This window comes from Oncorhynchus keta, chromosome 27 (genome assembly GCF_023373465.1).
Source record: "Oncorhynchus keta strain PuntledgeMale-10-30-2019 chromosome 27, Oket_V2, whole genome shotgun sequence".
NCBI classification, from domain to species: domain Eukaryota; kingdom Metazoa; phylum Chordata; class Actinopteri; order Salmoniformes; family Salmonidae; genus Oncorhynchus; species Oncorhynchus keta.
This window is the reverse complement of record NC_068447.1, coordinates 16,804,022-16,828,816: the sequence shown is the minus strand read 5'-3', so window position 1 is coordinate 16,828,816 and position 24,795 is coordinate 16,804,022. Positions and strand designations below refer to the sequence as shown.

Below are 24,795 nucleotides of genomic sequence, written 5' to 3'. Positions count from 1 at the left end.
ATGTTCATGTCATCACCAATCAACTGCATTACAGTTCAAATGTGCTTTGACTGCCTCCACTGATTTCTCTATGCTACTGTAGAATGAAGGCTCAGTGTCAGCAACATGGCGTTCGTTCTGAAAGTTGGCCGAACTCTCTCTATATATGGCTGGGAGGGAGTTTGGCTGGATGCACTGTGTGTGTGTGTGTGTGTGTGTGTGTGTGTGTGTGTGTGTGTGTGTGTGTGTGTGTGTGTGTGTGTGTGTGTGTGTGTGTGTGTGTGTGTGTGTGTGTGTGTGTGTGTGTGTGTGAGTTTTCTCAGAGTCGGGAGGCAAGTTCAGGAAGTGAGTGTTTAATTTTTTTTTAAACACACAAAAAACACAAACAGCACAAACAGCACAAACAACACAAACAACACAAACAACACTAACAACACTAACAACACTAACAACACAAACAACACTAACAACACTAACAACACTAACAACACTAACAACACAAACAACACTAACAACACTAACAACACAAACAACACTAACAACACTAACAACACTAACAACACAAACAACACAAACAGCACAAACAACACAAACAACACTAACAACACTAACAACACTAACAACACTAACAACACAAACAACACTAACAACACTAACAACACTAACAACACTAACAACACTAACAACACAAACAACACAAACAGCACAAACAACACAAACAACACAAACAACACTAACAACACAAACAACACAAACAACACTAACAACACTAACAACACAAACAACACTAACAACACAAACAACACAAACAACACTAACAACACTAACAACACTAACAACACAAACAACACAAACAGCACAAACAACACAAACAACACTAACAACACAAACAACACAAACAACACTAACAACACTAACAACACAAACAACACTAACAACACAAACAACACTAACAACACTAACAACACAAACAACACAAACAGCACAAACAACACAAACAACACTAACAACACTAACAACACAAACAACACTAACAACACAAACAACACTAACAACACAAACAACACAAACAACACAAACAACACTAACAACACAAACAACACTAACAACACTAACAACACAAACAACACAAACAACACTAACAACACTAACAACACAAACAACACTAACAACACTAACAACACTAACAACACTAACAACACAAACAACACTAACAACACTAACAACACTAACAACACAAACAACGCACTGACATGAAACAAGAGTCAATAACACCTGAGGAAAGAACCAAAGGGGAGTGACAGATATAGAGAAGATAATCAAGGAGGTGATGGAGTCCAGGTGAGTGACAGATATAGAGAAGATAATCAAGGAGGTGATGGAGTCCAGGTGAGTGACAGATATAGAGAAGATAATCAAGGAGGTGATGGAGTCCAGGTGAGTGACAGATATAGAGAAGATAATCAAGGAGGTGATGGAGTCCAGGTGAGTGACAGATATAGAGAAGATAATCAAGGAGGTGATGGAGTCCAGGTGAGTGACAGATATAGAGAAGATAATCAAGGAGGTGATGGAGTCCAGGTGAGTGACAGATATAGAGAAGATAATCAAGGAGGTGATGGAGTCCAGGTGAGTGACAGATATAGAGAAGATAATCAAGGAGGTGATGGAGTCCAGGTGAGTGACAGATATAGAGAAGATAATCAAGGAGGTGATGGAGTCCAGGTGAGTGTCATGAGGCGCAGGTGCGCGAGACGATGGTGACAGGTGTGCGGGATAATCAGCAGCCTGATGAACTAGAGGCCAGAGAGGAAGTATACATAGTCCTGGCCTTTTCCATCACCAATATGTAATAGTCCTGGCCTTTTCCATCACCAATATGTAATAGTCCTGGCCTTTTCCATCACCAATATGTAATAGTCCTGGCCTTTTCCATCACCAATATGTAATAGTCCTGGCCTTTTCCATCACCAATATGTAATAGTCCTGGCCTTTTCCATCACCAATATGTAATAGTCCTGGCCTTTTCCATCACCAATATGTAATAGTCCTGGCCTTTTCCATCACCAATATGTAATAGTCCTGGCCTTTTCCATCACCAATATGTAATAGTCCTGGCCTTTTCCATCACCAATATGTAATAGTCCTGGCCTTTTCCATCACCAATATGTAATAGTCCTGGCCTTTTCCATCACCAATATGTAATAGTCCTGGCCTTTTCCATCACCAATATGTAATAGTCCTGGCCTTTTCCATCACCAATATGTAATAGTCCTGGCCTACCCACCTGGTCAGGTGTTGTCTTACTCAATGTTTAACAGATGACTGTTCTTCTCTCTATTCACCCTGTCCTATCTCCATGTTTACATAAGCAAACCACACCATGACTTCTCCTTAGGGTGACAGTGATGTGACAATACTGGGTGCTCACTAGTCAGGTGTGTGTGTGTCAGCAGGTAGATATCCTGGTTGGATTTATCTGTCTGGTGTCAGTTACTGTCAGTGTAATGTTTCCACATCAACACTGAGTGTTGGTTTCTGATGTGGCTTTAGGTTACTCTTGGCTGAACACATTATCTTGTACATACAGGCAGGAATCAGCTATGTTTACGCAGTGCTTTTATTTGCAAATGACACGCACTTGACTAGTTGGAATATCTGTGTTAGCTCAGATGTACATGATGTGACCTAGAGCTGGAGATAATGAACATATGCTGTTTACTGCACTGTATGTCTACAGTTGATGTTCATATGGACAGATGCAAATTAACAGGTCATTGAGGGTTGCTGTGAGGAGAGGTTGAATTATAAGCACAGATGTAGATAACATGAACAGGTAGGTTAGAGTTCTGATGGTTGTTAATAATGTAAGAAAACATTTTGATTAGTGATGCACTGATATGACATTTTTGTCCGATACCGATATCTGATATTTTCCTTGCCCCCAAAAAATATATATACCGATATTTAACATTTTAGCGGCCTTAAGCATTCTAGTACAGTTAAATAGTTAACACACACACATGGACACAGCAGTCAAAGGCACTTCATCTCAGTGCAAGAGGCGTCACTACAGTCCCTGGTTCGAATCCAGGCTGTTTCACATCCTGCCGTCATTGGGAGTCCTGTAGGGTGGTGCACAATTAGCCCAACGTCTTTCGGGTTTGGCCGGGGTAGGCCGTCATTGTAATTAAGAATTTGTTTTTAACTGACTTGCCTAGTTAAATAAAGGTTACACACACACCACACTGACCAAAAAGTTATTTTGTTGACATTTACGTATGTCCCCATTACCAGGAAAACATAAACAAAACGTATTTCTTTCACTTACTTGCTGTGCTGTTTCGTTGTTCATTTGTTCAGTCGTTTCATTCTCAACCAGGATTTCTATGGAACGCCGTTTGGGTCTTTGCGTGTTAAAAAAATATACTCTTTAACATTATTTGAAGTGTCAATTAAGTTTGTTGACCAATCAGGACCTGAATATGACTGAACGTCACATAATAATTTAACACATTTTTTTAGGTAATTATTACACAATCACTCATATTTCATATGTCACAACGATTCATCGATACGTGTGCTATGATGCTGGTAAAGTTGTCTCACGCACCTACAGTGCTGGTCATAACAAAAAGATAGCTAGCTCATGGATGCAAATTATGTTCTTCCCCCAAAACATAGCAAAACGACAATCTGTTTCAGTAGCAATAGTTAGCTAGCTAACTATATAGCTAGGTATTATCATCTAAAATAACCCTAATTTATAAGACAGTTCTTATTTGATTAATGGAGGTCGGACCATCTATGTGAAGCTAGCCACAATAAGGATTAGCCACAGTGGTGGACTTTGCAGTTAGCCTGCAAAATAAAAGTATGGCATAATTCTACAATTTGTTTTAATTTGCATCACTGTCAATGACATACTTTTATTTTAAAGGCAAACCGCAAATTCCACTATTGTGTCTAATCCTTAATGTGGCCAGCTACACAACACACAACCCGGTCCAGTCGAGCCTCACTAGCCAGATGAAGCTAGCTGGCTGCTTATAACGTTTATAACGCTTATAACGTTATCTTTGGGCAACAGGGTTAGGTAGCTGCCTACCTATTTATTTTCATGAAGTTCAATTGAAGTTCAATTTCAATAGGCGAGCAGCCTTGACATTGGTTTTGCACATTGCCGTTAAACTAGACATTCTGATATGTTCACCAATATATCGTGCATCCCTAATTGTGATTATAGTTGAATAATTTGTTTTACAGTATAGACACATTTATGTGATGTTGTTGTTTAGGCCATGTTTTCTAAATCCCTTTTCACTCCCATCGCTGACAGGTATGATGGATATCCTTGCAAATACAACCTCCTCCTCTCCTATCCTCCTCCTCCTCCTCTCCTATCCTCCTCCTCCTCCTCTCCTATCCTCCTCCTCCTCCTCTCCTATCCTCCTCCTCCTCTCCTATCCTCCTCCTCCTCCTCTCCTATCCTCCTCCTCCTCCTCTCCTATCCTCCTCCTCCTCCTCTCCTATCCTCCTCCTCCTCCTCTCCTATCCTCCTCCTCCTCCTCTCCTATCCTCCTCCTCCTCTCCTATCCTCCTCCTCCTCCTCTCCTATCCTCCTCCTCCTCCTCCTCCTATCCTCCTCCTCCTCTCCTATCCTCCTCCTCCTCTTCTTCTCCCCCTCCTCTCCTCCTCTTCTTCTCCCCCTCCTCTCCTCCTCTTCTTCTCCCCCTCCTCTCCTCCTCTTCTTCTCCCTCTCTACCTATGATTGTGCCCTTATATATCCAATCACCCCCTTTACTAATCTTTCCTTACTCCATCTCCTATCCTCCTCTCCTATCCTCCTCCTCTCCTATCCTTCTCCTCTCCTATCCTCCTGCCCTCCTATCCGATCGTCCTCCTCCTCTCCTACCCTTCTCCTCTCCTATCCTCCTCCTCCTCCTCTCCTATCCTCCTCCTCCTCTCCTACCCTTCTCCTCTCCTATCCTCCTCCTCCTCCTCTCCTATCCTCCTCCTCCTCTCCTACCCTTCTCCTCTCCTATCCTCCTCCTCCTCCTCCTCTCCTATCCCCCTCCTCTCCTACCCTTCTCCTCTCCTATCCTCCTCCTCTCCTACCCTTCTCCTCTCCTATCCTCCTCCTCCTCTCATATCCTTCTCCTCTCCTATCCTCCTGCCCTCCTATCCTTCTCCTCTCCTATCTTCCTATCCCCCTCCTATCCACCTCTCCTATCCTCCTTCTCCTCTCCTATCCTCCTCCTCCCCTCCTATCCTCCTCCTCTCCAATCCTCCTCCTCTCCTACTCTCCTCCTGCCCTCCTATCCTCCACCTCTCTCTCGCTCTCTCTCTCCCCTCTTTCTCCTGGTCCTCTCTCTGTCAATTAAATTCAATTCAAGGGCTTTATTGGCATGGGAAACATGTGTTAACATTGCCAAAGCAAGTGAGGTAGATACATACATACTCTCTCTCTCTCTCTCTCTCTCTCTCTCTCTCTCTCTCTCTCTCTCTCTCTCTCTCCTGGTCCTCTCTCTGTTCTCTCTCTCTCTCTCCCCTCTTTCTCCTGGTCCTCTCACACTCTCTCTCTCTATCCCCCTTTCTCCTGGTCCTCTCTCTCTCTCTGTCTCTCTGTCTCAGTCTCTCTCTCTCACTCTCTTTCTCTCTCTCTTTTTTCTCTCTGTCCTCTCTCTGTTCTCTCTGTCTCTGTCTCTCTCTCTCTCCCCTCTTTCTCCTGGTCCTCTCTCTGTTCTCTCTCTCTCCCTCTCTCTCTCTCTCTCTCTCTCTCTCTCTCTCTCTCTCTCTCTCTCTCTATCTCTCTCTCTCTCTCTCTCTCTCTCTCTCTCTCTCTCTCTCACTCACTCTCTTTCTCTCTCTCTTCTTTCTCTCTGTCCTCTCTCTGTCTCTCTAGATCTCTCTGTCTATCTGTCCTGTCAGGGGGTTATTCATTCCTGTTTATCACTATATACCATTACATTTAGTCACCTCAAGTCTGTAGACTAGGCTACTGATCCCTGAGTGCTGCTGTCTCAGATACCACACCATGGAAGCCAAAGAAACCTTGAAACCTAAGACTGATGGAAAGAGAGTCTTACCTCCCTTCCCCCTACACACACACACAAACACAAACACAAACACACACACACACACACACACACACACACACACACACACACACACACACACACACACACACACACACACACACACACACACACACACACACACACACACACACACTGTCATACACGCATCAAACACTGTCACACACACACACAGACAGACAGACAGACAGATAGACAATAAAGTGTTTATCGCAGTCCAAAATGTGTAATCATACGCACAGCAGTGTTCTAGAATATTGGACCGCTGGCTTTCATACTTTTCAAATTCTCAGAGCAGCTCGAGAGATTTCTCCAACTGTCAACACCTCCAAATGAATAGAGGAGGTGTACTGGAGACGTGTTGGTTGGTCGGGCTGTGTGTCCCTGCGGTCTCAGAGCCACATATCTCTGTCAAAATGGATCGCCGGACTGACGCGTCTCAGCAATTGTGGAGTGTGATTTACACTTAAGACAGCTGCAGTGCAGTAATATTGATCTCCTGACCTCCTCATCTCACCACCTGTGTTTTACACACCTAGCTGACACCCCTGCAAGGCTGTTGGTAAAATCTCTCGCCTGAGAGGGGGGTGCCATCTCAGGGTTGTGTGTGTTTCTCTGACTCTGGTCCCTTAACCATTAAGATCATTATCAAATGTGAGATACAAAAAAATAAAAATCATCTGGGATAGATAGTGGTAGAAATCTGCCTTTTTCAGTCATTTATATAGAGGAGATGGTGTTTTTCCTGTGGTTGTAACTTACACCTGACCTCTGTATGCATATATATTTTTTTCAATGTAAAGTTTTATTAAGTTTTCTTGTTTTTCAATCAACCAACAAAACACATTCACAGATGTGACAGGCTTTAAAAAAATAAAAAGTCAAAAAATAATAATACATTTGAAAAAATAAAAATACAATTAAAATGAATGATAAAGTCAAATAAAAGCATTTATTTTTCTTAATCTATATATTTTCCTTGGTACATACATACATACATACATACATACATACATACATACATACATACATACATACATACATACATACATACATACATACATACACACACATACACACACACACATACGCACACGAACTCAAAAACTAAATTAAAATAAAAAAACACAAAAAGAACATATAACACTTGCAGCAGCACTATCAAGGTTCTTATCAGCTATTTCAAGCATTCGCTGAGACGACGGGCCAATAATTCGTTTTTAGGTTTTACAGTACCTTACACAACATGTATCTGCACATTTCCCTAGTCACCCCGTTCACTCTGTCCAGTTTGAAATATAGTTGAATAGTGGAGACCAGAGTCTATCAAACTTGTCTCTTGTGGAGGTCATAAGTGAGCTTTTCAAGAGGGAGAAAGTCAACAATCTGGTCAATCCACATTTTAAATGTAGGAGGGGTATTAGAGGCCCACAATAGAAGAATACATTTCTTAGCAAAGTATGTAATAGTCATCAGCAAATTTTCTCTGTCAGGATCAAGAACAAAGTCCTGCTGGGAATTAAGAAGATACATACACGGGGTCATATCAAACTGTACCTCTAGTATTTTCTGTGCAGCAGTATGTACAGATTGCCAGAATCTGGCAATCTCCCTACAGCTCCAAAATACATGCATATAGGTTCCACTTTCAGAGGTACTGTATGCATATATTTACAATATGTGGCTCCTATGTAAAAACAGAATGGTTAAAATATCGCCTAAATCATCCCCAGTCCTTCCAGAGGTTTTGATTAAAGTATTTTTCTTGGGATTTAAACTATTGTTATTGTAATGACTCATCTGACCACTGGAGTTGAGAAGTTTGCCTTTAATACTTGACTGGGGATCCAGATAAAGTATGTTTATTGTTTCCTGCAGGTATCGTCCATGAGAACGTGAAGATGGGCTCAGACGGGGAGAGTGATCAGGCATCTGGGACGTCTTCTGATGAAGTCCAGAGTCCAGTCAGGGTCCGCATGAGGAACAACCACCACAGGCGCATCTCCAATGAGGTACAAGTGGTGTCTGTCTGTCTGTCTGTCTGTCTGTCTGTCTGTCTGTCTGTCTGTCTGTCTGTCTGTCTGTCTGTCTGTCTGTCTGTCTGTCTGTCTGTCTGTCTGTCTGTCTGTCTGTCTGTGTGTGTGTGTGTGTGTGTGTGTGTGTGTGTGTGTGTGTGTGTGTGTGTGTGTGGTAGCTGTAGAATGATGAGCACAGCAGTATTGCAGGAAATGCCCCTGGACACACAGTCTGCTGCCTCTGTGTGGACACTCTGGACTGAACTGCTTTACACCATGTTTACTACAGACAGAGAGAAGGAGGAGGGGGGGGCTGAATTAAATAATGAAACCATGATAAGGAACAGAAAGAGGTAGGACTTGGACATGGATGGGCAGAGAAAGAGAGGGTGGAGGAAAGATGTGAGGAGAGGGAGAGAGAGAGGGATGAGAGAGAGAGAGAAAGATGTGAGGAGAGCGAGAGAGAGAAGGATGAGAGAGAGAGAGAAAGTGGGGGAAAGATGTGAGGAGAGCGAGAGAGAGAGAGTGGGGGAAAGATGTGAGATGAGGGAGAGAGAGAGGGGTGAGAGAGAGAAGGAGAGAGAGAATGGAGGAAAGATGTGAGGAGAGGGAGAGAATGAGGAGGACAGAGAGATGGAAAATATCAGCGATTTCCAACATCACTCCACATTCCCCCCTTCCCCCAACTCTGTTCTACCCTCAGGAATCTCTCCACCCCTCCCTCTTTTCCCTCCTCCTTCTCCTCTACGTCCTCCTCCCCTTCTTCCTCGGAGTGTGTGGGGTACTCTGGCACAATCATGCCCTCGTTCTCTCTCTCTCTTTCTCTGCTTCTGCCCATCTCTATCTGTTGGGTCATGTGGCAGGCAAGAGAGGTGCAGTGTGGGAAGAGTGTGTGAGAGTGTAGGATTACCATTCAGAGGGACAATGAGGGACTTACTAGAGCTGTTCTGCATTGTAAGTACTAGGTTGTGTGTGTGTACGTGTGTTAATGTATGTGTTCTGTATGTGTGTGTGTGGTAGTGTGTGTGTGTGTGTGTGTGTGTGTGTGTGTGTGTGTGTGTGTGTGTGTGTGTGTGTGTGTGTGTGTGTGTGTGTGTGTGTGTGTGTGTGTGTGTGTGTGTGTGTGTGTGTGTGTGTGTGTGTGTGTGTGTAGTCATTGTGTGTGTTAGTTGAATGTGTACTTCAGTGAGTGTGTTGATGAGTTAACAGAATGGATGAGGTGCCGATGGGACTTATTAAGCAGAGATAAATGCTTACTGTGTACAGGGTGTCACGGTATTGTCATATTCACGTGTGTATGTATATTCCCACGTACAGTAGTGTTGTCACAATACCAGAAGTTTGACTTTGATACCAATACCAGGTTCATCAAAATACTCAATACCAAATCAATATTCAGTACCAAAACGATAGTCGATACCAAATCAATATTCAATAACAAAACGATAGTCGATACCAAAACAATATTCAGTACCAAAACGATAGTCGATACCAAATCAATATTCAATAACAAAACGATAGTCGATACCAAATCAATATTCAATAACAAAACGATAGTCGATACCAAAACAATATTCAATAACAAAACGATAGTCGATACCAAAACAATATTCAATAACAAAACGATAGTCGATACCAAAACAATATTCAATAACAAAACGATAGTCGATACCAAAACAATATTCAATAACAAAGTGATAGTCGATACCAAATCAATATTCAATACCAAAACGATAGTCGATACCAAAACAATATTCAATACCAAAACGATAGTCGATACCAAAACAATATTCAATAACAAAGTGATAGTCGATACCAAATCAATATTCAATACCAAAACGATAGTCGATACCAAAACAATATTCAGTACCAAAACGATAGTCGATACCAAAACAATATTCAATAACAAAGTGATACTCGATACCAAAATGATACTCGATACTGAAACGATACCACAGAAGAAGAAAAAAGAAAACTATTAGCGAAGGCCATAGAAAACCACTGGGCTGTACTTTCTTAAACATTAAACAATATGTTAATAACTGGTAGAACAACTCAAATAACAAATAGAATATATTATATTCTATATTCAATCGTTTAAAAAAAATACAACACCATATTAAATAACATATTCAATTCCTTATGTTTTAAAATTGGATTTTATACATATCAGGGTTAATTAATTTGCCATAATATTGGGTCAAATATCATTCATTAGAGCTATGATTCACTACAGCTAAATAATTTAATGTATTGAATTAGTAGTTTAATTCCAAAACGACATAAAAAACACGGAAGCTCATTTCTGAAGCATGCACACCATACTGTAGAAATACAATGGATTTTACACAGCATACTACGATTCCCAGAGTGCATTTCAACTCCCAGTGTGCAATGCTCCGCCCAGGGCTGCTGCTGGCTAGTGGCTAGTGGCTACTACTAGCAAGCCCAGACAAACACAAAGTAGTCTAAATGTATTGCTGCCATGGCTAAATTGTGAGTGCATTTCATATTTCTTTTGGGTTGTAATCATATTATAATGCTCACATGAATGTCATGGTGAATATATGTTCATGTCATTGCCACTCAAAAATAATTCGAATTTAGTTGCTAGTAGAATAACGTTACAATTCAAAATGTCATTTGTAAAAATCATTTTTTATGTGCTAGCTTACTACTGCCACTTGAGAAGACAACTGCTCCCTTGAGAAGACAAGTACCCTTGCTAGTTTACAACTGCCCCTTGAGAAGACAAGTACCCTTGCTAGCTTTCTACTGCCCCTTGAGAAGACAAGTACCCTGGCTAGCTTGAGACGAGTACCATTGCTAGTATCTACTGCCCCTTGAGAAGACAACTGCCCCCTTGAGAAGACAAGTACCCTTGCTAGTTTACAACTGCCCCTTGAGAAGACAAGTACCCTTGCTAGCTTTCTACTGCCCCTTGAGAAGACAAGTACCCTGGCTAGCTTACTGCTGTCCCTTGAGAAGACAAGTACCCTGGCTAGCTTACTACTGCCCCTTGAGAAGGCAAGTACCCTGGCTAGCTTGAGACGAGTACCATTGCTAGCTTACTACTGCCCCTTGAGAAGACAAGTAGCCTGGCTAGCTTAATACTGCCCCCTGAGAAGACAAGCACCCTGGCTAGCTTACTACTGCCCCCTGAGAAGACAAGCACACTGGCTAGCTTACTACTGCCCCCTGAGAAGACAAGTACCCTGGCTAGCTTACTACTGCCCCCTGAGAAGACAAGTAGCCTGGCTAGCTTACTACTGCCCCTTGAGAAGACAAGTAGCCTGGCTAGTTTACTACTGCCCCTTGAGAAGACAAGTACCCTGGCTAGCTTACTACTGCCCCCTGAGAGGACAAGTACCCTTGCTAGATTGCTACTGCCCCCTGAGAAGACAAGTACCCTTGCTAGCTTACTACTGCCCCCTGAGAAGACAAGTACCCTGGCTAGCTTACTACTGCCCCCTAAGAAGACAAGTACCCTTGCTAGCTTGCTACTGCCCCTTGAGAAGACAAGTACCCTGGCTAGCTTACTACTGCCCCCTGAGAGGACAAGTACCCTTGCTAGATTGCTACTGCCCCCTGAGAAGACAAGTACCCTTGCTAGCTTACTACTGCCCCCTAAGAAGACAAGTACCCTTGCTAGCTTGCTACTGCCCCCTGAGAAGACAAGTACCCTTGCTAGCTTACTACTGCCCCCTGAGAAGACAAGTACCCTGGCTATCTTACTACTGCCCCCTGAGAAGACAAGTACCCTTGCTAGCTTACTACTGCCCCTTGAGAAGATTTGGGCAAATTAATAGACAGACTCGATGCGCTCAATCCGTATGCGACGAGACACACATTTGACAGAAGTACCGAAACTAACAAAAATTCTAGTTCTAGTATTGAAGAAGTACAGAAGTTTTGGTATACCTTGCAACACTAGCGTACAGTATAACCTAATTGTATACTGTGTGTGTGTGTTGTCAAGATGTCATTACTATCGCTGATTATATACATGAGAATGTGTCCTTTGTGTGTGTGTGCATGAGATGGGTTGTCAGAGTCCCCAGGGTGATGGCTCTTATGTTCTGTTCCATGTAGGGCTGTCAAGGTGACCGTATTACCGCCACACCGGCAGTCACGAGTCATGACCGCAGTCTAATTTCCTGATGATTGTTGGTCACGGTAATCCCATCCAGAACTGAGCAAATGAATGGCGCTGATGGGTAGCCTACAAAACTTGCTAACGGCCCTCGCTAATGGCCTGGTACTCAGCACTCTATTGTCCCTCTAATCACTTAATGATTGAATTTGAATAATCTGAATGATGAGGACAAATAGTGATGGGAGATAGAGCTCCCGTTCCAAAGTGGACACAGTAATTAACCCAATATGCATGAATACATATTTAAAACCTCTTCCGAAAGGACCTAAAGGACAATCGGTCCAGTCCGAGTGAGGGAAGCAGCAAAAAAGCCAACTGTTTTGCTACTTTATTAAACCGGAACCATGGAGAAAAGGAGAGAGAGGCCCAGTGGGAGCGGCTGTATACTTACTATAAGGGAGTGGAGGCAGAGTGAACAGCTGTATACTATAAGGGAGTGGAGGCAGAGTGAACAGCTGGAGACTATAAGGGAGTGGAGGCAGAGTGAACAGCTGGAGACTATAAGGGAGTGGAGGCAGAGTGAACAGCTGGAGACTATAAGGGAGTGGAGGCAGAGTGAACAGCTGGAGACTATAAGGGAGTGGAGGCAGAGTGAACAGCTGGAGACTATAAGGGAGTGGAGGCAGAGTGAACAGCTGGAGACTATAAGGGAGTGGAGGCAGAGTGAACAGCTGGAGACTATAAGGGAGTGGAGGCAGAGTGAACAGCTGGAGACTATAAGGGAGTGGAGGCAGAGTGAACAGCTGGAGACTATAAGGGAGTGGATGCAGAGTGAACAGCTGGAGACTATAAGGGATTGGAGGCAGAGTGAACAGCTGTATACTATAAGGGAGTGGAGGCAGAGTGAACAGCTGGAGACTATAAGGGAGTGGAGGCAGAGTGAACAGCTGGAGACTATAAGGGAGTGGAGGCAGAGTGAACAGCTGGAGACTATAAGGGAGTGGAGGCAGAGTGGACAGCTGTATACTATAAGGGAGTGGAGGCAGAGTGAACAGCTTGAGACTATAAGGGAGTGGAGGCAGAGTGAACAGCTGGAGACTATAAGGGAGTGGAGGCAGAGTGAACAGCTGGAGACTATAAGGGAGTGGGGGCAGAGTGAACAGCTGGAGACTATAAGGGAGTGGAGGCAGAGTGAACAGCTGTATACTATAAGGGAGTGGAGGCAGAGTGAACAGCTGGAGACTATAAGGGAGTGGAGGCAGAGTGAACAGCTGTATACTATAAGGGAGTGGAAGCAGAGTGAACAGCTGTATACTATAAGGGAGTGGAGGCAGAGTGAACAGCTGTATACTATAAGGGAGTGGAGGCAGAGTGAACAGCTGTATACTATAAGGGAGTGGAGGCAGAGTGAACAGCTGGAGACTATAAGGGAGTGGGGGCAGAGTGAACAGCTGGAGACTATAAGGGAGTGGAGGCAGAGTGAACAGCTGGAGACTATAAGGGAGTGGAGGCAGAGTGAACGGCTGGAGACTATAAGGGTGTGGAGGCAGAGTGAACAGCTGGAGGCTATAAGGGAGTGGAGGCAGAGTGAACAGCGGAGACTATAAGGGAGTGGGGGCAGAGTGAACAGCTGGAGACTATAAGGGAGTGAAGGCAGAGTGAACAGCTGGAGACTATAAGGGAGTGGAGGCAGAGTGAACAGCTGGAGACTATAAGGGAGTGGAGGCAGAGTGAACAGCTGGAGACTATAAGGGAGTGGAGGCAGAGTGAACAGCTGGAGACTATAAGGGAGTGGAGGCAGAGTGAACAGCTGGAGACTATAAGGGAGTGGAGGCAGAGTGAACAGCTGGAGACTATAAGGGAGTGGGGGCAGAGTGAACAGCTGGAGACTATAAGGGAGTGGAGGCAGTGTGAACAGCTGGAGACTATAAGGGAGTGGAGGCAGAGTGAACGGCTGGAGACTATAAGGGTGTGGAGGCAGAGTGAACAGCTGGAGACTATACGGGAGTGGAGGCAGAGTGAACAGCTGGAGACTATAAGGGAGTGGAGGCAGAGTGAACAGCTGGAGACTATAAGGGAGTGGAGGCAGAGTGAACAGCTGGAGACTATAAGGGAGTGGAGGCAGAGTGAACAGCTGGAGATTATAAGGGAGAGGAGGCAGAGTGAACAGCTGGAGACTATAAGGGAGTGGAGGCAGAGTGAACAGCTGTATACTATAAGGGAGTGGAGGCAGAGTGAACAGCTGGAGACTATAAGGGAGTGGAGGCAGAGTGAACAGCTGGAGACTATAAGGGAGTGGAGGCAGAGTGAACAGCTGGAGACTATAAGGGAGAGGAGGCAGAGTGAACAGCTGGAGACTATAAGGGAGTGGAGGCAGAGTGAACAGCTGTATACTATAAGGGAGTGGAGGCAGAGTGAACAGCTGGAGACTATAAGGGAGTGGAGGCAGAGTGAACAGCTGTATACTATAAGGGAGTGGAGGCAGAGTGAACAGCTGGAGACTATAAGGGAGTGGAGGCAGAGTGAACAGCTGGAGACTATAAGGGAGTGGAGGCAGAGTGAACAGCTGGAGACTATAAGGGAGTGGGGGCAGAGTGAACAGCTGGAGAATATAAGGGAGTGGAGGCAGAGTGAACAGCTGGAGACTATAAGGGAGTGGAGGCAGAGTGAACAGCTGGAGGCTATAAGGGAGTGGAGGCAGAGTGAACAGCTGGAGACTATAAGGGAGTGGAGGCAGAGTGAACAGCTGGAGACTATAAGGGAGTGGAGGCAGAGTGAACAGCTGGAGACTATAAGGGAGTGGAGCCAGTGTGAACAGCTGGAGACTATAAGGGAGTGGAGGCAGAGTGAACGGCTGGAGACTATAAGGGTGTGGAGGCAGAGTGAACAGCTGGAGGCTATACGGGAGTGGAGGCAGAGTGAACAGCTGGAGACTATAAGGGAGTGAAGGCAGAGTGAACAGCTGGAGACTATAAGGGAGTGGAGGCAGAGTGAACAGCTGGAGACTATAAGGGAGTGGAGGCAGAGTGAACAGCTGGAGACTATAAGGGAGAGGAGGCAGAGTGAACAGCTGGAGACTATAAGGGAGTGGAGGCAGAGTGAACAGCTGTATACTATAAGGGAGTGGAGGCAGAGTGAACAGCTGGAGACTATAAGGGAGTGGAGGCAGAGTGAACAGCTGCAGACCATAAGGAGTGGAGGCAGAGTGAACAGCTGGAGACAATAAGGGAGTGGAGGCAGAGTGAACAGCTGGAGACTATAAGGAGAGGAGGCAGAGTGAACAGCTGGAGACTATAAGGGAGTGGAGGCAGAGTGAACAGCTGTATACTATAAGGGAGTGGAGGCAGAGTGAACAGCTGGAGACTATCAGGGAGTGGAGGCAGAGTGAACAGCTGTATACTATAAGGGAGTGGAGGCAGAGTGAACAGCTGGAGACTATAAGGGAGTGGAGGCAGAGTGAACAGCTGGAGACTATAAGGGAGTGGAGGCAGAGTGAACAGCTGGAGACTATAAGGGAGAGGAGGCAGAGTGAACAGCTGGAGACTATAAGGGAGTGGAGGCAGAGTGAACAGCTGTATACTATAAGGGAGTGGAGGCAGAGTGAACAGCTGGAGACTATAAGGGAGTGGAGGCAGAGTGAACAGCTGCAGACCATAAGGGAGTGGAGGCAGAGTGAACAGCTGGAGACAATAAGGGAGTGGAGGCAGAGTGAACAGCTGGAGACTATAAGGGAGAGGAGGCAGAGTGAACAGCTGGAGACTATAAGGGAGTGGAGGCAGAGTGAACAGCTGTATACTATAAGGGAGTGGAGGCAGAGTGAACAGCTGGAGACTATCAGGGAGTGGAGGCAGAGTGAACAGCTGTATACTATAAGGGAGTGGAGGCAGAGTGAACAGCTGGAGACTATAAGGGAGTGGAGGCAGAGTGAACAGCTGGAGACTATAAGGGAGTGGAGGCAGAGTGAACAGCTGGAGACTATAAGGGAGTGGAGGCAGAGTGAACAGCTGGAGACTATAAGGGAGTGGAGGCAGAGTGAACAGCTGGAGACTATAAGGGAGTGGAGGCAGAGTGAACAGCTGGAGACTATAAGGGAGTGGCGGCAGAGTGAACAGCTGCAGACTATAAGGGAGTGGAGGCAGAGTGAACAGCTGGAGACTATAAGGGAGTGGAGGCAGAGTGAACAGCTGGAGACTATAAGGGAGTGGAGGCAGAGTGAACAGCTGGAGACTATAAGGGAGTGGAGGCAGAGTGAACAGCTGGAGACTATAAGGGAGTGGAGGCAGAGTGAACAGCTGGAGACTATAAGGGAGTGGGGGCAGAGTGAACAGCTGGAGACTATAAGGGAGTGGAGGCAGTGTGGACAGCTGAAGACTATAAGGGAGTGGAGGCAGAGTGAACGGCTGGAGACTATAAGGGTGTGGAGGCAGAGTGAACAGCTGGAGACTATACGGGAGTGGAGGCAGAGTGAACAGCTGGAGACTATAAGGGAGTGGAGGCAGAGTGAACAGCTGGAGACTATAAGGGAGTGGAGGCAGAGTGAACAGCTGGAGACTATAAGGGAGTGGAGGCAGAGTGAACAGCTGGAGACTATAAGGGAGAGGAGGCAGAGTGAACAGCTGGAGACTATAAGGGAGTGGAGGCAGAGTGAACAGCTGTATACTATAAGGGAGTGGAGGCAGAGTGAACAGCTGGAGACTATAAGGGAGTGGAGGCAGAGTGAACAGCTGGAGACTATAAGGGAGTGGAGGCAGAGTGAACAGCTGGAGACTATAAGGGAGAGGAGGCAGAGTGAACAGCTGGAGACTATAAGGGAGTGGAGGCAGAGTGAACAGCTGTATACTATAAGGGAGTGGAGGCAGAGTGAACAGCTGGATACTATAAGGGAGTGGATGCAGAGTGAACAGCTGTATACTATAAGGGAGTGGAGGCAGAGTGAACAGCTGGAGACTATAAGGGAGTGGAGGCAGAGTGAACAGCTGGAGACTATAAGGGAGAGGAGGCAGAGTGAACAGCTGGAGACTATAAGGGAGTGGAGGCAGAGTGAACAGCTGGAGACCATAAGGGAGTGGAGGCAGAGTGAACAGCTGGAGACTATAAGGGAGTGGAGGCAGAGTGAACAGCTGGAGACTATAAGGGAGAGGAGGCAGAGTGAACAGCTGGAGACTATAAGGGAGTGGAGGCAGAGTGAACAGCTGTATACTATAAGGGAGTGGAGGCAGAGTGAACAGCTGGAGACTATCAGGGAGTGGAGGCAGAGTGAACAGCTGTATACTATAAGGGAGTGGAGGCAGAGTGAACAGCTGGAGACTATAAGGGAGTGGAGGCAGAGTGAACAGCTGGAGACTATAAGGGAGTGGAGGCAGAGTGAACAGCTGGAGACTATAAGGGAGTGGCGGCAGAGTGAACAGCTGCAGACTATAAGGGAGTGGAGGCAGAGTGAACAGCTGGAGACTATAAGGGAGTGGAGGCAGAGTGAACAGCTGGAGACTATAAGGGAGTGGAGGCAGAGTGAACAGCTTGAGACTATAAGGGAGTGGAGGCAGAGTGAACAGCTGGAGACTATAAGGGAGTGGAGGCAGAGTGAACAGCTGGAGACTATAAGGGAGTGGGGGCAGAGTGAACAGCTGGAGACTATAAGGGAGTGGAGGCAGAGTGAACAGCTGGAGACTATAAGGGAGTGGAGGCAGAGTGAACAGCTTGAGACTATAAGGGAGTGGAGGCAGAGTGAACAGCTGGAGACTATAAGGGAGTGGAGGCAGAGTGAACAGCTGTATACTATAAGGGAGTGGAGGCAGAGTGAACAGCTGGAGACTATAAGGGAGTGGGGGCAGAGTGAACAGCTGGAGAATATAAGGGAGTGGAGGCAGAGTGAACAGCTGGAGACTATAAGGGAGTGGAGGCAGAGTGAACAGCTGTATACTATAAGGGAGTGGAGGCAGAGTGAATAGCTGGAGACTATAAGGGAGTGGGGGCAGAGTGAACAGCTGGAGAATATAAGGGAGTGGAGGCAGAGTGAACAGCTGGAGACTATAAGGGAGTGGAGGCAGAGTGAACAGCTGGAGGCTATAAGGGAGTGGAGGCAGAGTGAACAGCTGGAGACTATAAGGGAGTGGAGGCAGAGTGAACAGCTGGAGACTATAAGGGAGTGGAGGCAGAGTAAACAGCTGGAGGCTATAAGGGAGTGGAGGCAGAGTGAACAGCTGGAGACTATAAGGGAGTGGAGGCAGAGTGAACAGCTGGAGACTATAAGGGAGTGGAGGCAGTGTGAACAGCTGGAGACTATAAGGGAGTGGAGGCAGTGTGAACAGCTGGAGACTATAAGGGAGTGGAGGCAGAGTGAACAGCTGGAGACTATAAGGGAGTGGAGGCAGTGTGAACAGCTGGAGACTATAAGGGAGTGGAGGCAGAGTGAACAGCTAGAGACTATAAGGGAGTGGAGGCAGAGTGAACAGCTGGAGACTATAAGGGAGTGGAGGCAGTGTGAACAGCTGGAGACTATAAGGGAGTGGAGGCAGAGTGAACAGCTGGAGACTATAAGGGAGTGGAGGCAGAGTGAACAGCTGGAGACTATAAGGGAGTGGAGGCAGAGTGAACAGCTGGAGACTATAAGGGAGTGGAGGCAGGGTGAACAGCTGGAGACTATAAGGGAGTGGATGCAGAGTGAACAGCTGGAGACTATAAGGGATTGGAGGCAGAGTGAACAGCTGGAGACTATAAGGGAGTGGAGGCAGAGTGAACAGCTGGAGACTATAAGGGAGTGGAGGCAGAGTGAACAGCTGGAGACTATAAGGGAGTGGGGGCAGAGTGAACAGCTGGAGACTATAAGGGAGTGGAGGCAGAGTGAACAGCTGGAGACTATAAGGGAGTGGGGGCAGAGTGAACAGCTGGAGACTATAAGGGAGTGGAGGCAGTGTGAACAGCTGGAGACTATAAGGGAGTGGAGGCAGAGTGAACAGCTGGAGGCTATAAGGGAGTGGAGGCAGAGTGAACAGCTGGAGACTATAAGGGAGTGGAGGCAGAGTGAACAGCTGGAGACTATAAGGGAGTGGGGGCAGAGTGAACTCCTGGAGACTATAAGGGAGTGGAGGCAGAGTGAACAGCTGGAGACTATAAGGGAGTGGGGGCAGAGTGAACAGCTGGAGACTATAAGGGAGTGGAGGCAGTGTGAACAGCTGGAGACTATAAGGGAGTGGAGGCAGAGTGAACAGCTGGAGGCTATAAGGGAGTGGAGGCAGAGTGAACAGCTGGAGACTATAAGGGAGTGGAGGCAGAGTGAACAGCTGGAGACTATAAGGGAGTGGAGGCAGAGTGAACAGCTGGAGACTATAAGGGAGTGGAGGCAGAGTGAACAGCTGGAGACTATAAGGGAGTGGAGGCAGAGTGAACAGCTGGAGACTATAAGGGAGTGGGGGCAGAGTGAACAGCTGGAGACTATAAGGGAGTGGAGGCAGAGTGAACAGCTGGAGGCTATACGGGAGTGGAGGCAGAGTGAACAGCTGGAGACTATAAGGGAGTGGAGGCAGTGTGAACAGCTGGAGACTATAAGGGAGTGGAGGCAGAGTGAACAGCTGTATACTATAAGGGAGTGGAGGCAGAGTGAACAGCTGGAGACTATAAGGGAGTGGAGGCAGAGTGAACAGCTGGAGGCTATACGGGAGTGGAGGCAGAGTGAACAACTGGAGACTATAAGGGAGTGGAGGCAGAGTGAACGGCTGGAGACTATAAGGGAGTGGAGGCAGAGTGAACGGCTGGAGACTATAAGGGTGTGGAGGCAGAGTGAACAGCTGGAGACTATAAGGGAGTGGAGGCAGAGTGAACAGCTGGAGACTATAAGGGAGTGGAGGCAGAGTGAACGGCTGGAGACTATAAGGGTGTGGAGGCAGAGTGAACAGCTGGAGGCTATACGGGAGTGGAGGCAGAGTGAACAACTGGAGACTATAAGGGAGTGGAGGCAGAGTGAACGGCTGGAGACTATAAGGGAGTGGAGGCAGAGTGAACAGCTGGAGGCTATAAGGGAGTGGAGGCAGAGTGAACAGCTGGAGACTATAAGGGAGTGGAGGCAGAGTGAACAGCTGTATACTATAAGGGAGTGGAGGCAGAGTGAACAGCTGGAGACTATAAGGAGTGGAGGCAGAGTGAACAGCTGGAGACTATAAGGGAGAGGAGGCAGAGTGAACAGCTGGAGACTATAAGGGAGTGGAGGCAGAGTGAACAGCTGGAGACTATAAGGGAGTGGAGGCAGAGTGAACAGCTGGAGACCATAAGGGAGTGGAGGCAGAGTGAACAGCTGGAGATTATAAGGGAGTGGGGCAGAGTGAACAGCTGGAGACTATAAGGGAGTGGAGGCAGAGTGAACAGCTGGAGACTATAAGGGAGTGGAGGCAGAGTGAACAGCTTGAGACTATAAGGGAGTGGAGGCAGAGTGAACAGCTGGAGACTATAAGGGAGTGGAGGCAGAGTGAACAGCTGGAGACTATAAGGGAGTGGGGGCAGAGTGAACAGCTGGAGACTATAAGGGAGTGGAGGCAGAGTGAACAGCTGGAGACTATAAGGGAGTGGAGGCAGAGTGAACAGCTGGAGACTATAAGGGAGTGGAGGCAAAGTGAACAGCTGGAGACTATAAGGGAGTGGAGGCAGAGTGAACAGCTGGAGACTATAAGGGAGTGGAGGCAGAGTGAACAGCTGGAGACTATAAGGGAGTGGAGGCAGAGTGAACAGCTGGAGACTATAAGGGAGTGGAGGCAGAGTGAACAGCTGGAGACCATAAGGGAGTGGAGGCAGAGTGAACAGCTGGAGACTATAAGGGAGTGGAGGCAGAGTGAACAGCTGTATACTATAAGGGAGTGGAGGCAGAGTGAACAGCTGGAGACTATAAGGGAGTGGAGGCAGAGTGAACAGCTGTATACTATAAGGGAGTGGAGGCAGAGTGAACAGCTGTATACTATAAGGGAGTGGAGGCAGAGTGAACAGCTGGAGACTATAACGGAGTGGAGGCAGAGTGAACAGCTGGAGACTATAAGGGAGTGGAGGCAGAGTGAACAGCTGTATACTATAAGGGAGTGGAGGCAGAGTGAACAGCTGGAGACTATAAGGGAGTGGAGGCAGAGTGAACAGCTGGAGACTATAAGGGAGTGGAGGCAGAGTGAACAGCTGGAGACTATAAGGGAGTGGAGGCAGAGTGAACAGCTGGAGACTATAAGGGAGTGGAGGCAGAGTGAACAGCTGGAGACTATAAGGGAGTGGGGGCAGAGTGAACGGCTGGAGACTATAAGGGAGTGGAGGCAGAGTGAACAGCTGGAGACTATAAGGGAGTGGGGGCAGAATGAACAGCTGGAGACTATAAGGGAGTGGAGGCAGAGTGAACAGCTGGAGACTATAAGGGAGTGTAGGCAGAGTGAACAGCTGGAGACTATAAGGAGTGGAGGCAGAGTGAACAGCTGTATACTATAAGGGAGTGGAGGCAGAGTGAACAGCTGGAGACTATAAGGGAGTGGAGGCAGAGTGAACAGCTGGAGACTATAAGGGAGAGGAGGCAGAGTGAACAGCTGGAGACTATAAGGGAGTGGAGGCAGAGTGAACAGCTGGAGACTATAAGGGAGTGGAGGCAGAGTGAACAGCTGGAGACCATAAGGGAGTGGAGGCAGAGTGAACAGCTGGAGATTATAAGGGAGTGGGGGCAGAGTGAACAGCTGGAGACTATAAGGGAGTGGAGGCAGAGTGAACAGCTGGAGACTATAAGGGAGTGGAGGCAGAGTGAACAGCTTGAGACTATAAGGGAGTGGAGGCAGAGTGAACAGCTGGAGACTATAAGGGAGTGGAGGCAGAGTGAACAGCTGGAGACTATAAGGGAGTGGGGGCAGAGTGAACAGCTGGAGACTATAAGGGAGTGGAGGCAGAGTGAACAGCTGGAGACTATAAGGGAGTGGAGGCAGAGTGAACAGCTGGAGACTATAAGGGAGTGGAGGCAAAGTGAACAGCTGGAGACTATAAGGGAGTGGAGGCAGAGTGAACAGCTGGAGACTATAAGGGAGTGGAGGCAGAGTGAACAGCTGGAGACTATAAGGGAGTGGAGGCAGAGTGAACAGCTGGAGACTATAAGGGAGTGCAGGCAGAGTGAACAGCTGGAGACCATAAGGGAGTGGAGGCAGAGTGAACAGCTGGAGACTATAAGGAGTGGAGGCAGAGTGAACAGCTGTATACTATAAGGGAGTGGAGGCAGAGTGAACAGCTGGAGACTATAAGGAGTGGAGGCAGAGTGAACAGCTGTATACTATAAGGGAGTGGAGGCAGAGTGAACAGCTGTATACTATAAGGGAGTGGAGGCAGAGTGAACAGCTGGAGACTATAACGGAGTGGAGGCAGAGTGAACAGCTGGAGACTATAAGGGAGTGGAGGCAGAGTGAACAGCTGTATACTATAAGGGAGTGGAGGCAGAGTGAACAGCTGGAGACTATAAGGGAGTGGAGGCAGAGTGAACAGCTGGAGACTATAAGGGAGTGGAGGCAGAGTGAACAGCTGGAGACTATAAGGGAGTGGAGGCAGAGTGAACAGCTGGAGACTATAAGGGAGTGGAGGCAGAGTGAACAGCTGGAGACTATAAGGGAGTGGAGGCAGAGTGAACGGCTGGAGACTATAAGGGAGTGGAGGCAGAGTGAACAGCTGGAGACTATAAGGGAGTGGGGGCAGAATGAACAGCTGGAGACTATAAGGGAGTGGAGGCAGAGTGAACAGCTGGAGACTATAAGGGAGTGGAGGCAGAGTGAACAGCTGGAGACTATAAGGGAGTGGAGGCAGAGTGAACAGCTGGAGACTATAAGGGAGTGGAGGCAGAGTGAACAGCTGGAGACTATAAGGGAGTGGAGGCAGAGTGAACAGCTGGAGACTATAAGGGAGTGGAGGCAGAGTGAACAGCTGGAGACTATAAGGGAGTGGAGGCAGAGTGAACAGCTGGAGACTATAAGGGAGTGGGGGCAGAGTGAACAGCTGGAGACTATAAGGGAGTGGGGGCAGAGTGAACAGCCGGAGACTATAAGGGAGTGGAGGCAGGTGAACAGCTGGAGACTATAAGGGAGTGGAGGCAGAGTGAACAGCTGGAGACTATAAGGGAGTGGGGGCAGAGTGAACAGCTGGAGACTATAAGGGAGTGGAGGCAGAGTGAACAGCTGGAGACTATAAGGGAGTGGAGGCAGAGTGAACAGCTGTATACTATAAGGGAGTGGAGGCAGAGTGGACAGCTGGAGACTATAAGGGAGTGGAGGCAGAGTGAACAGCTGGAGACTATAAGGGAGTGGAGGCAGAGTGAACAGCTGGAGACTATAAGGGAGTGGAGGCAGAGTGAACAGCTGGAGACTATAAGGGAGTGGAGGCAGAGTGAACAGCTGTATACTATAAGGGAGTGGAGGCAGAGTGGACAGCTGGAGACTATAAGGGAGTGGAGGCAGAGTGAACAGCTGGAGACTATAAGGGAGTGGAGGCAGAGTGAACAGCTGGAGACTATAAGGGAGTGGAGGCAGTGTGAACAGCTGGAGACTATAAGGGAGTGGAGGCAGAGTGAACAGCTGGAGGCTATAAGGGAGTGGAGGCAGAGTGAACAGCTGGAGACTATAAGGGAGTGGAGGCAGAGTGAACAGCTGGAGACTATAAGGGAGTGGGGGCAGAGTGAACTCCTGGAGACTATAAGGGAGTGGAGGCAGAGTGAACAGCTGGAGACTATAAGGGAGTGGGGGCAGAGTGAACAGCTGGAGACTATAAGGGAGTGGAGGCAGTGTGAACAGCTGGAGACTATAAGGGAGTGGAGGCAGAGTGAACAGCTGGAGGCTATAAGGGAGTGGAGGCAGAGTGAACAGCTGGAGACTATAAGGGAGTGGAGGCAGAGTGAACAGCTGGAGACTATAAGGGAGTGGAGGCAGAGTGAACAGCTGGAGACTATAAGGAGTGGAGGCAGAGTGAACAGCTGGAGACTATAAGGGTGGGAGGCAGAGTGAACAGCTGGAGACTATAAGGGAGTGGGGGCAGAGTGAACAGCTGGAGACTATAAGGGAGTGGAGGCAGAGTGAACAGCTGGAGGCTATACGGGAGTGGAGGCAGAGTGAACAGCTGGAGACTATAAGGGAGTGGAGGCAGTGTGAACAGCTGGAGACTATAAGGGAGTGGAGGCAGAGTGAACAGCTGTATACTATAAGGGAGTGGAGGCAGAGTGAACAGCTGGAGACTATAAGGGAGTGGAGGCAGAGTGAACAGCTGGAGGCTATACGGGAGTGGAGGCAGAGTGAACAACTGGAGACTATAAGGGAGTGGAGGCAGAGTGAACGGCTGGAGACTATAAGGGAGTGGAGGCAGAGTGAACGGCTGGAGACTATAAGGGTGTGGAGGCAGAGTGAACAGCTGGAGACTATAAGGGAGTGGAGGCAGAGTGAACAGCTGGAGACTATAAGGGAGTGGAGGCAGAGTGAACGGCTGGAGACTATAAGGGTGTGGAGGCAGAGTGAACAGCTGGAGGCTATACGGGAGTGGAGGCAGAGTGAACAACTGGAGACTATAAGGGAGTGGAGGCAGAGTGAACGGCTGGAGACTATAAGGGAGTGGAGGCAGAGTGAACAGCTGGAGG

General features: G+C 47.5%; 2 protein-coding genes across 8 annotated transcripts in view; both read left to right on the top strand.

Moving 5' to 3' along the window:
• Window positions 1-24,795, top strand: part of LOC118382909 (cyclin-dependent kinase 17-like) — a 146,510-nt gene that overhangs the window by 82,683 nt on the left and 39,032 nt on the right. For all 6 annotated transcript variants that reach the window (XM_052481826.1, XM_052481825.1, XM_052481824.1 and 3 more), the window contains one exon: window positions 7,956-8,089. In XM_052481826.1, coding sequence (XP_052337786.1) covers window positions 7,956-8,089 — 134 coding nt within the window. The remainder of the gene's footprint in view (window positions 1-7,955; window positions 8,090-24,795) is intronic.
• On the top strand, window positions 8,102-23,375 carry LOC127912468 (golgin subfamily A member 6-like protein 22). 2 transcript variants are annotated; one of them, XM_052481829.1, is made up of 2 exons: window positions 8,102-13,990; window positions 23,235-23,375. In XM_052481829.1, exon 1 carries the CDS (start codon window positions 12,593-12,595, stop codon window positions 13,793-13,795), a length of 1,203 nt encoding a protein of 400 aa, XP_052337789.1. In that variant the 5' UTR covers window positions 8,102-12,592; the 3' UTR covers window positions 13,796-13,990; window positions 23,235-23,375. The 2 variants fall into 2 exon arrangements, with proteins under 2 accessions (XP_052337789.1, XP_052337788.1); XM_052481828.1 differs by having other exon boundaries at window positions 8,102-14,710.

What these genes read in the sequence shown, in the direction of transcription:
- LOC127912468 (XM_052481829.1), top strand. Translation starts at nt 12,593, where the DNA reads ATGGAGAAAAGGAGAGAGAGGCCCAGTGGGAGCGGCTGTATACTTACT.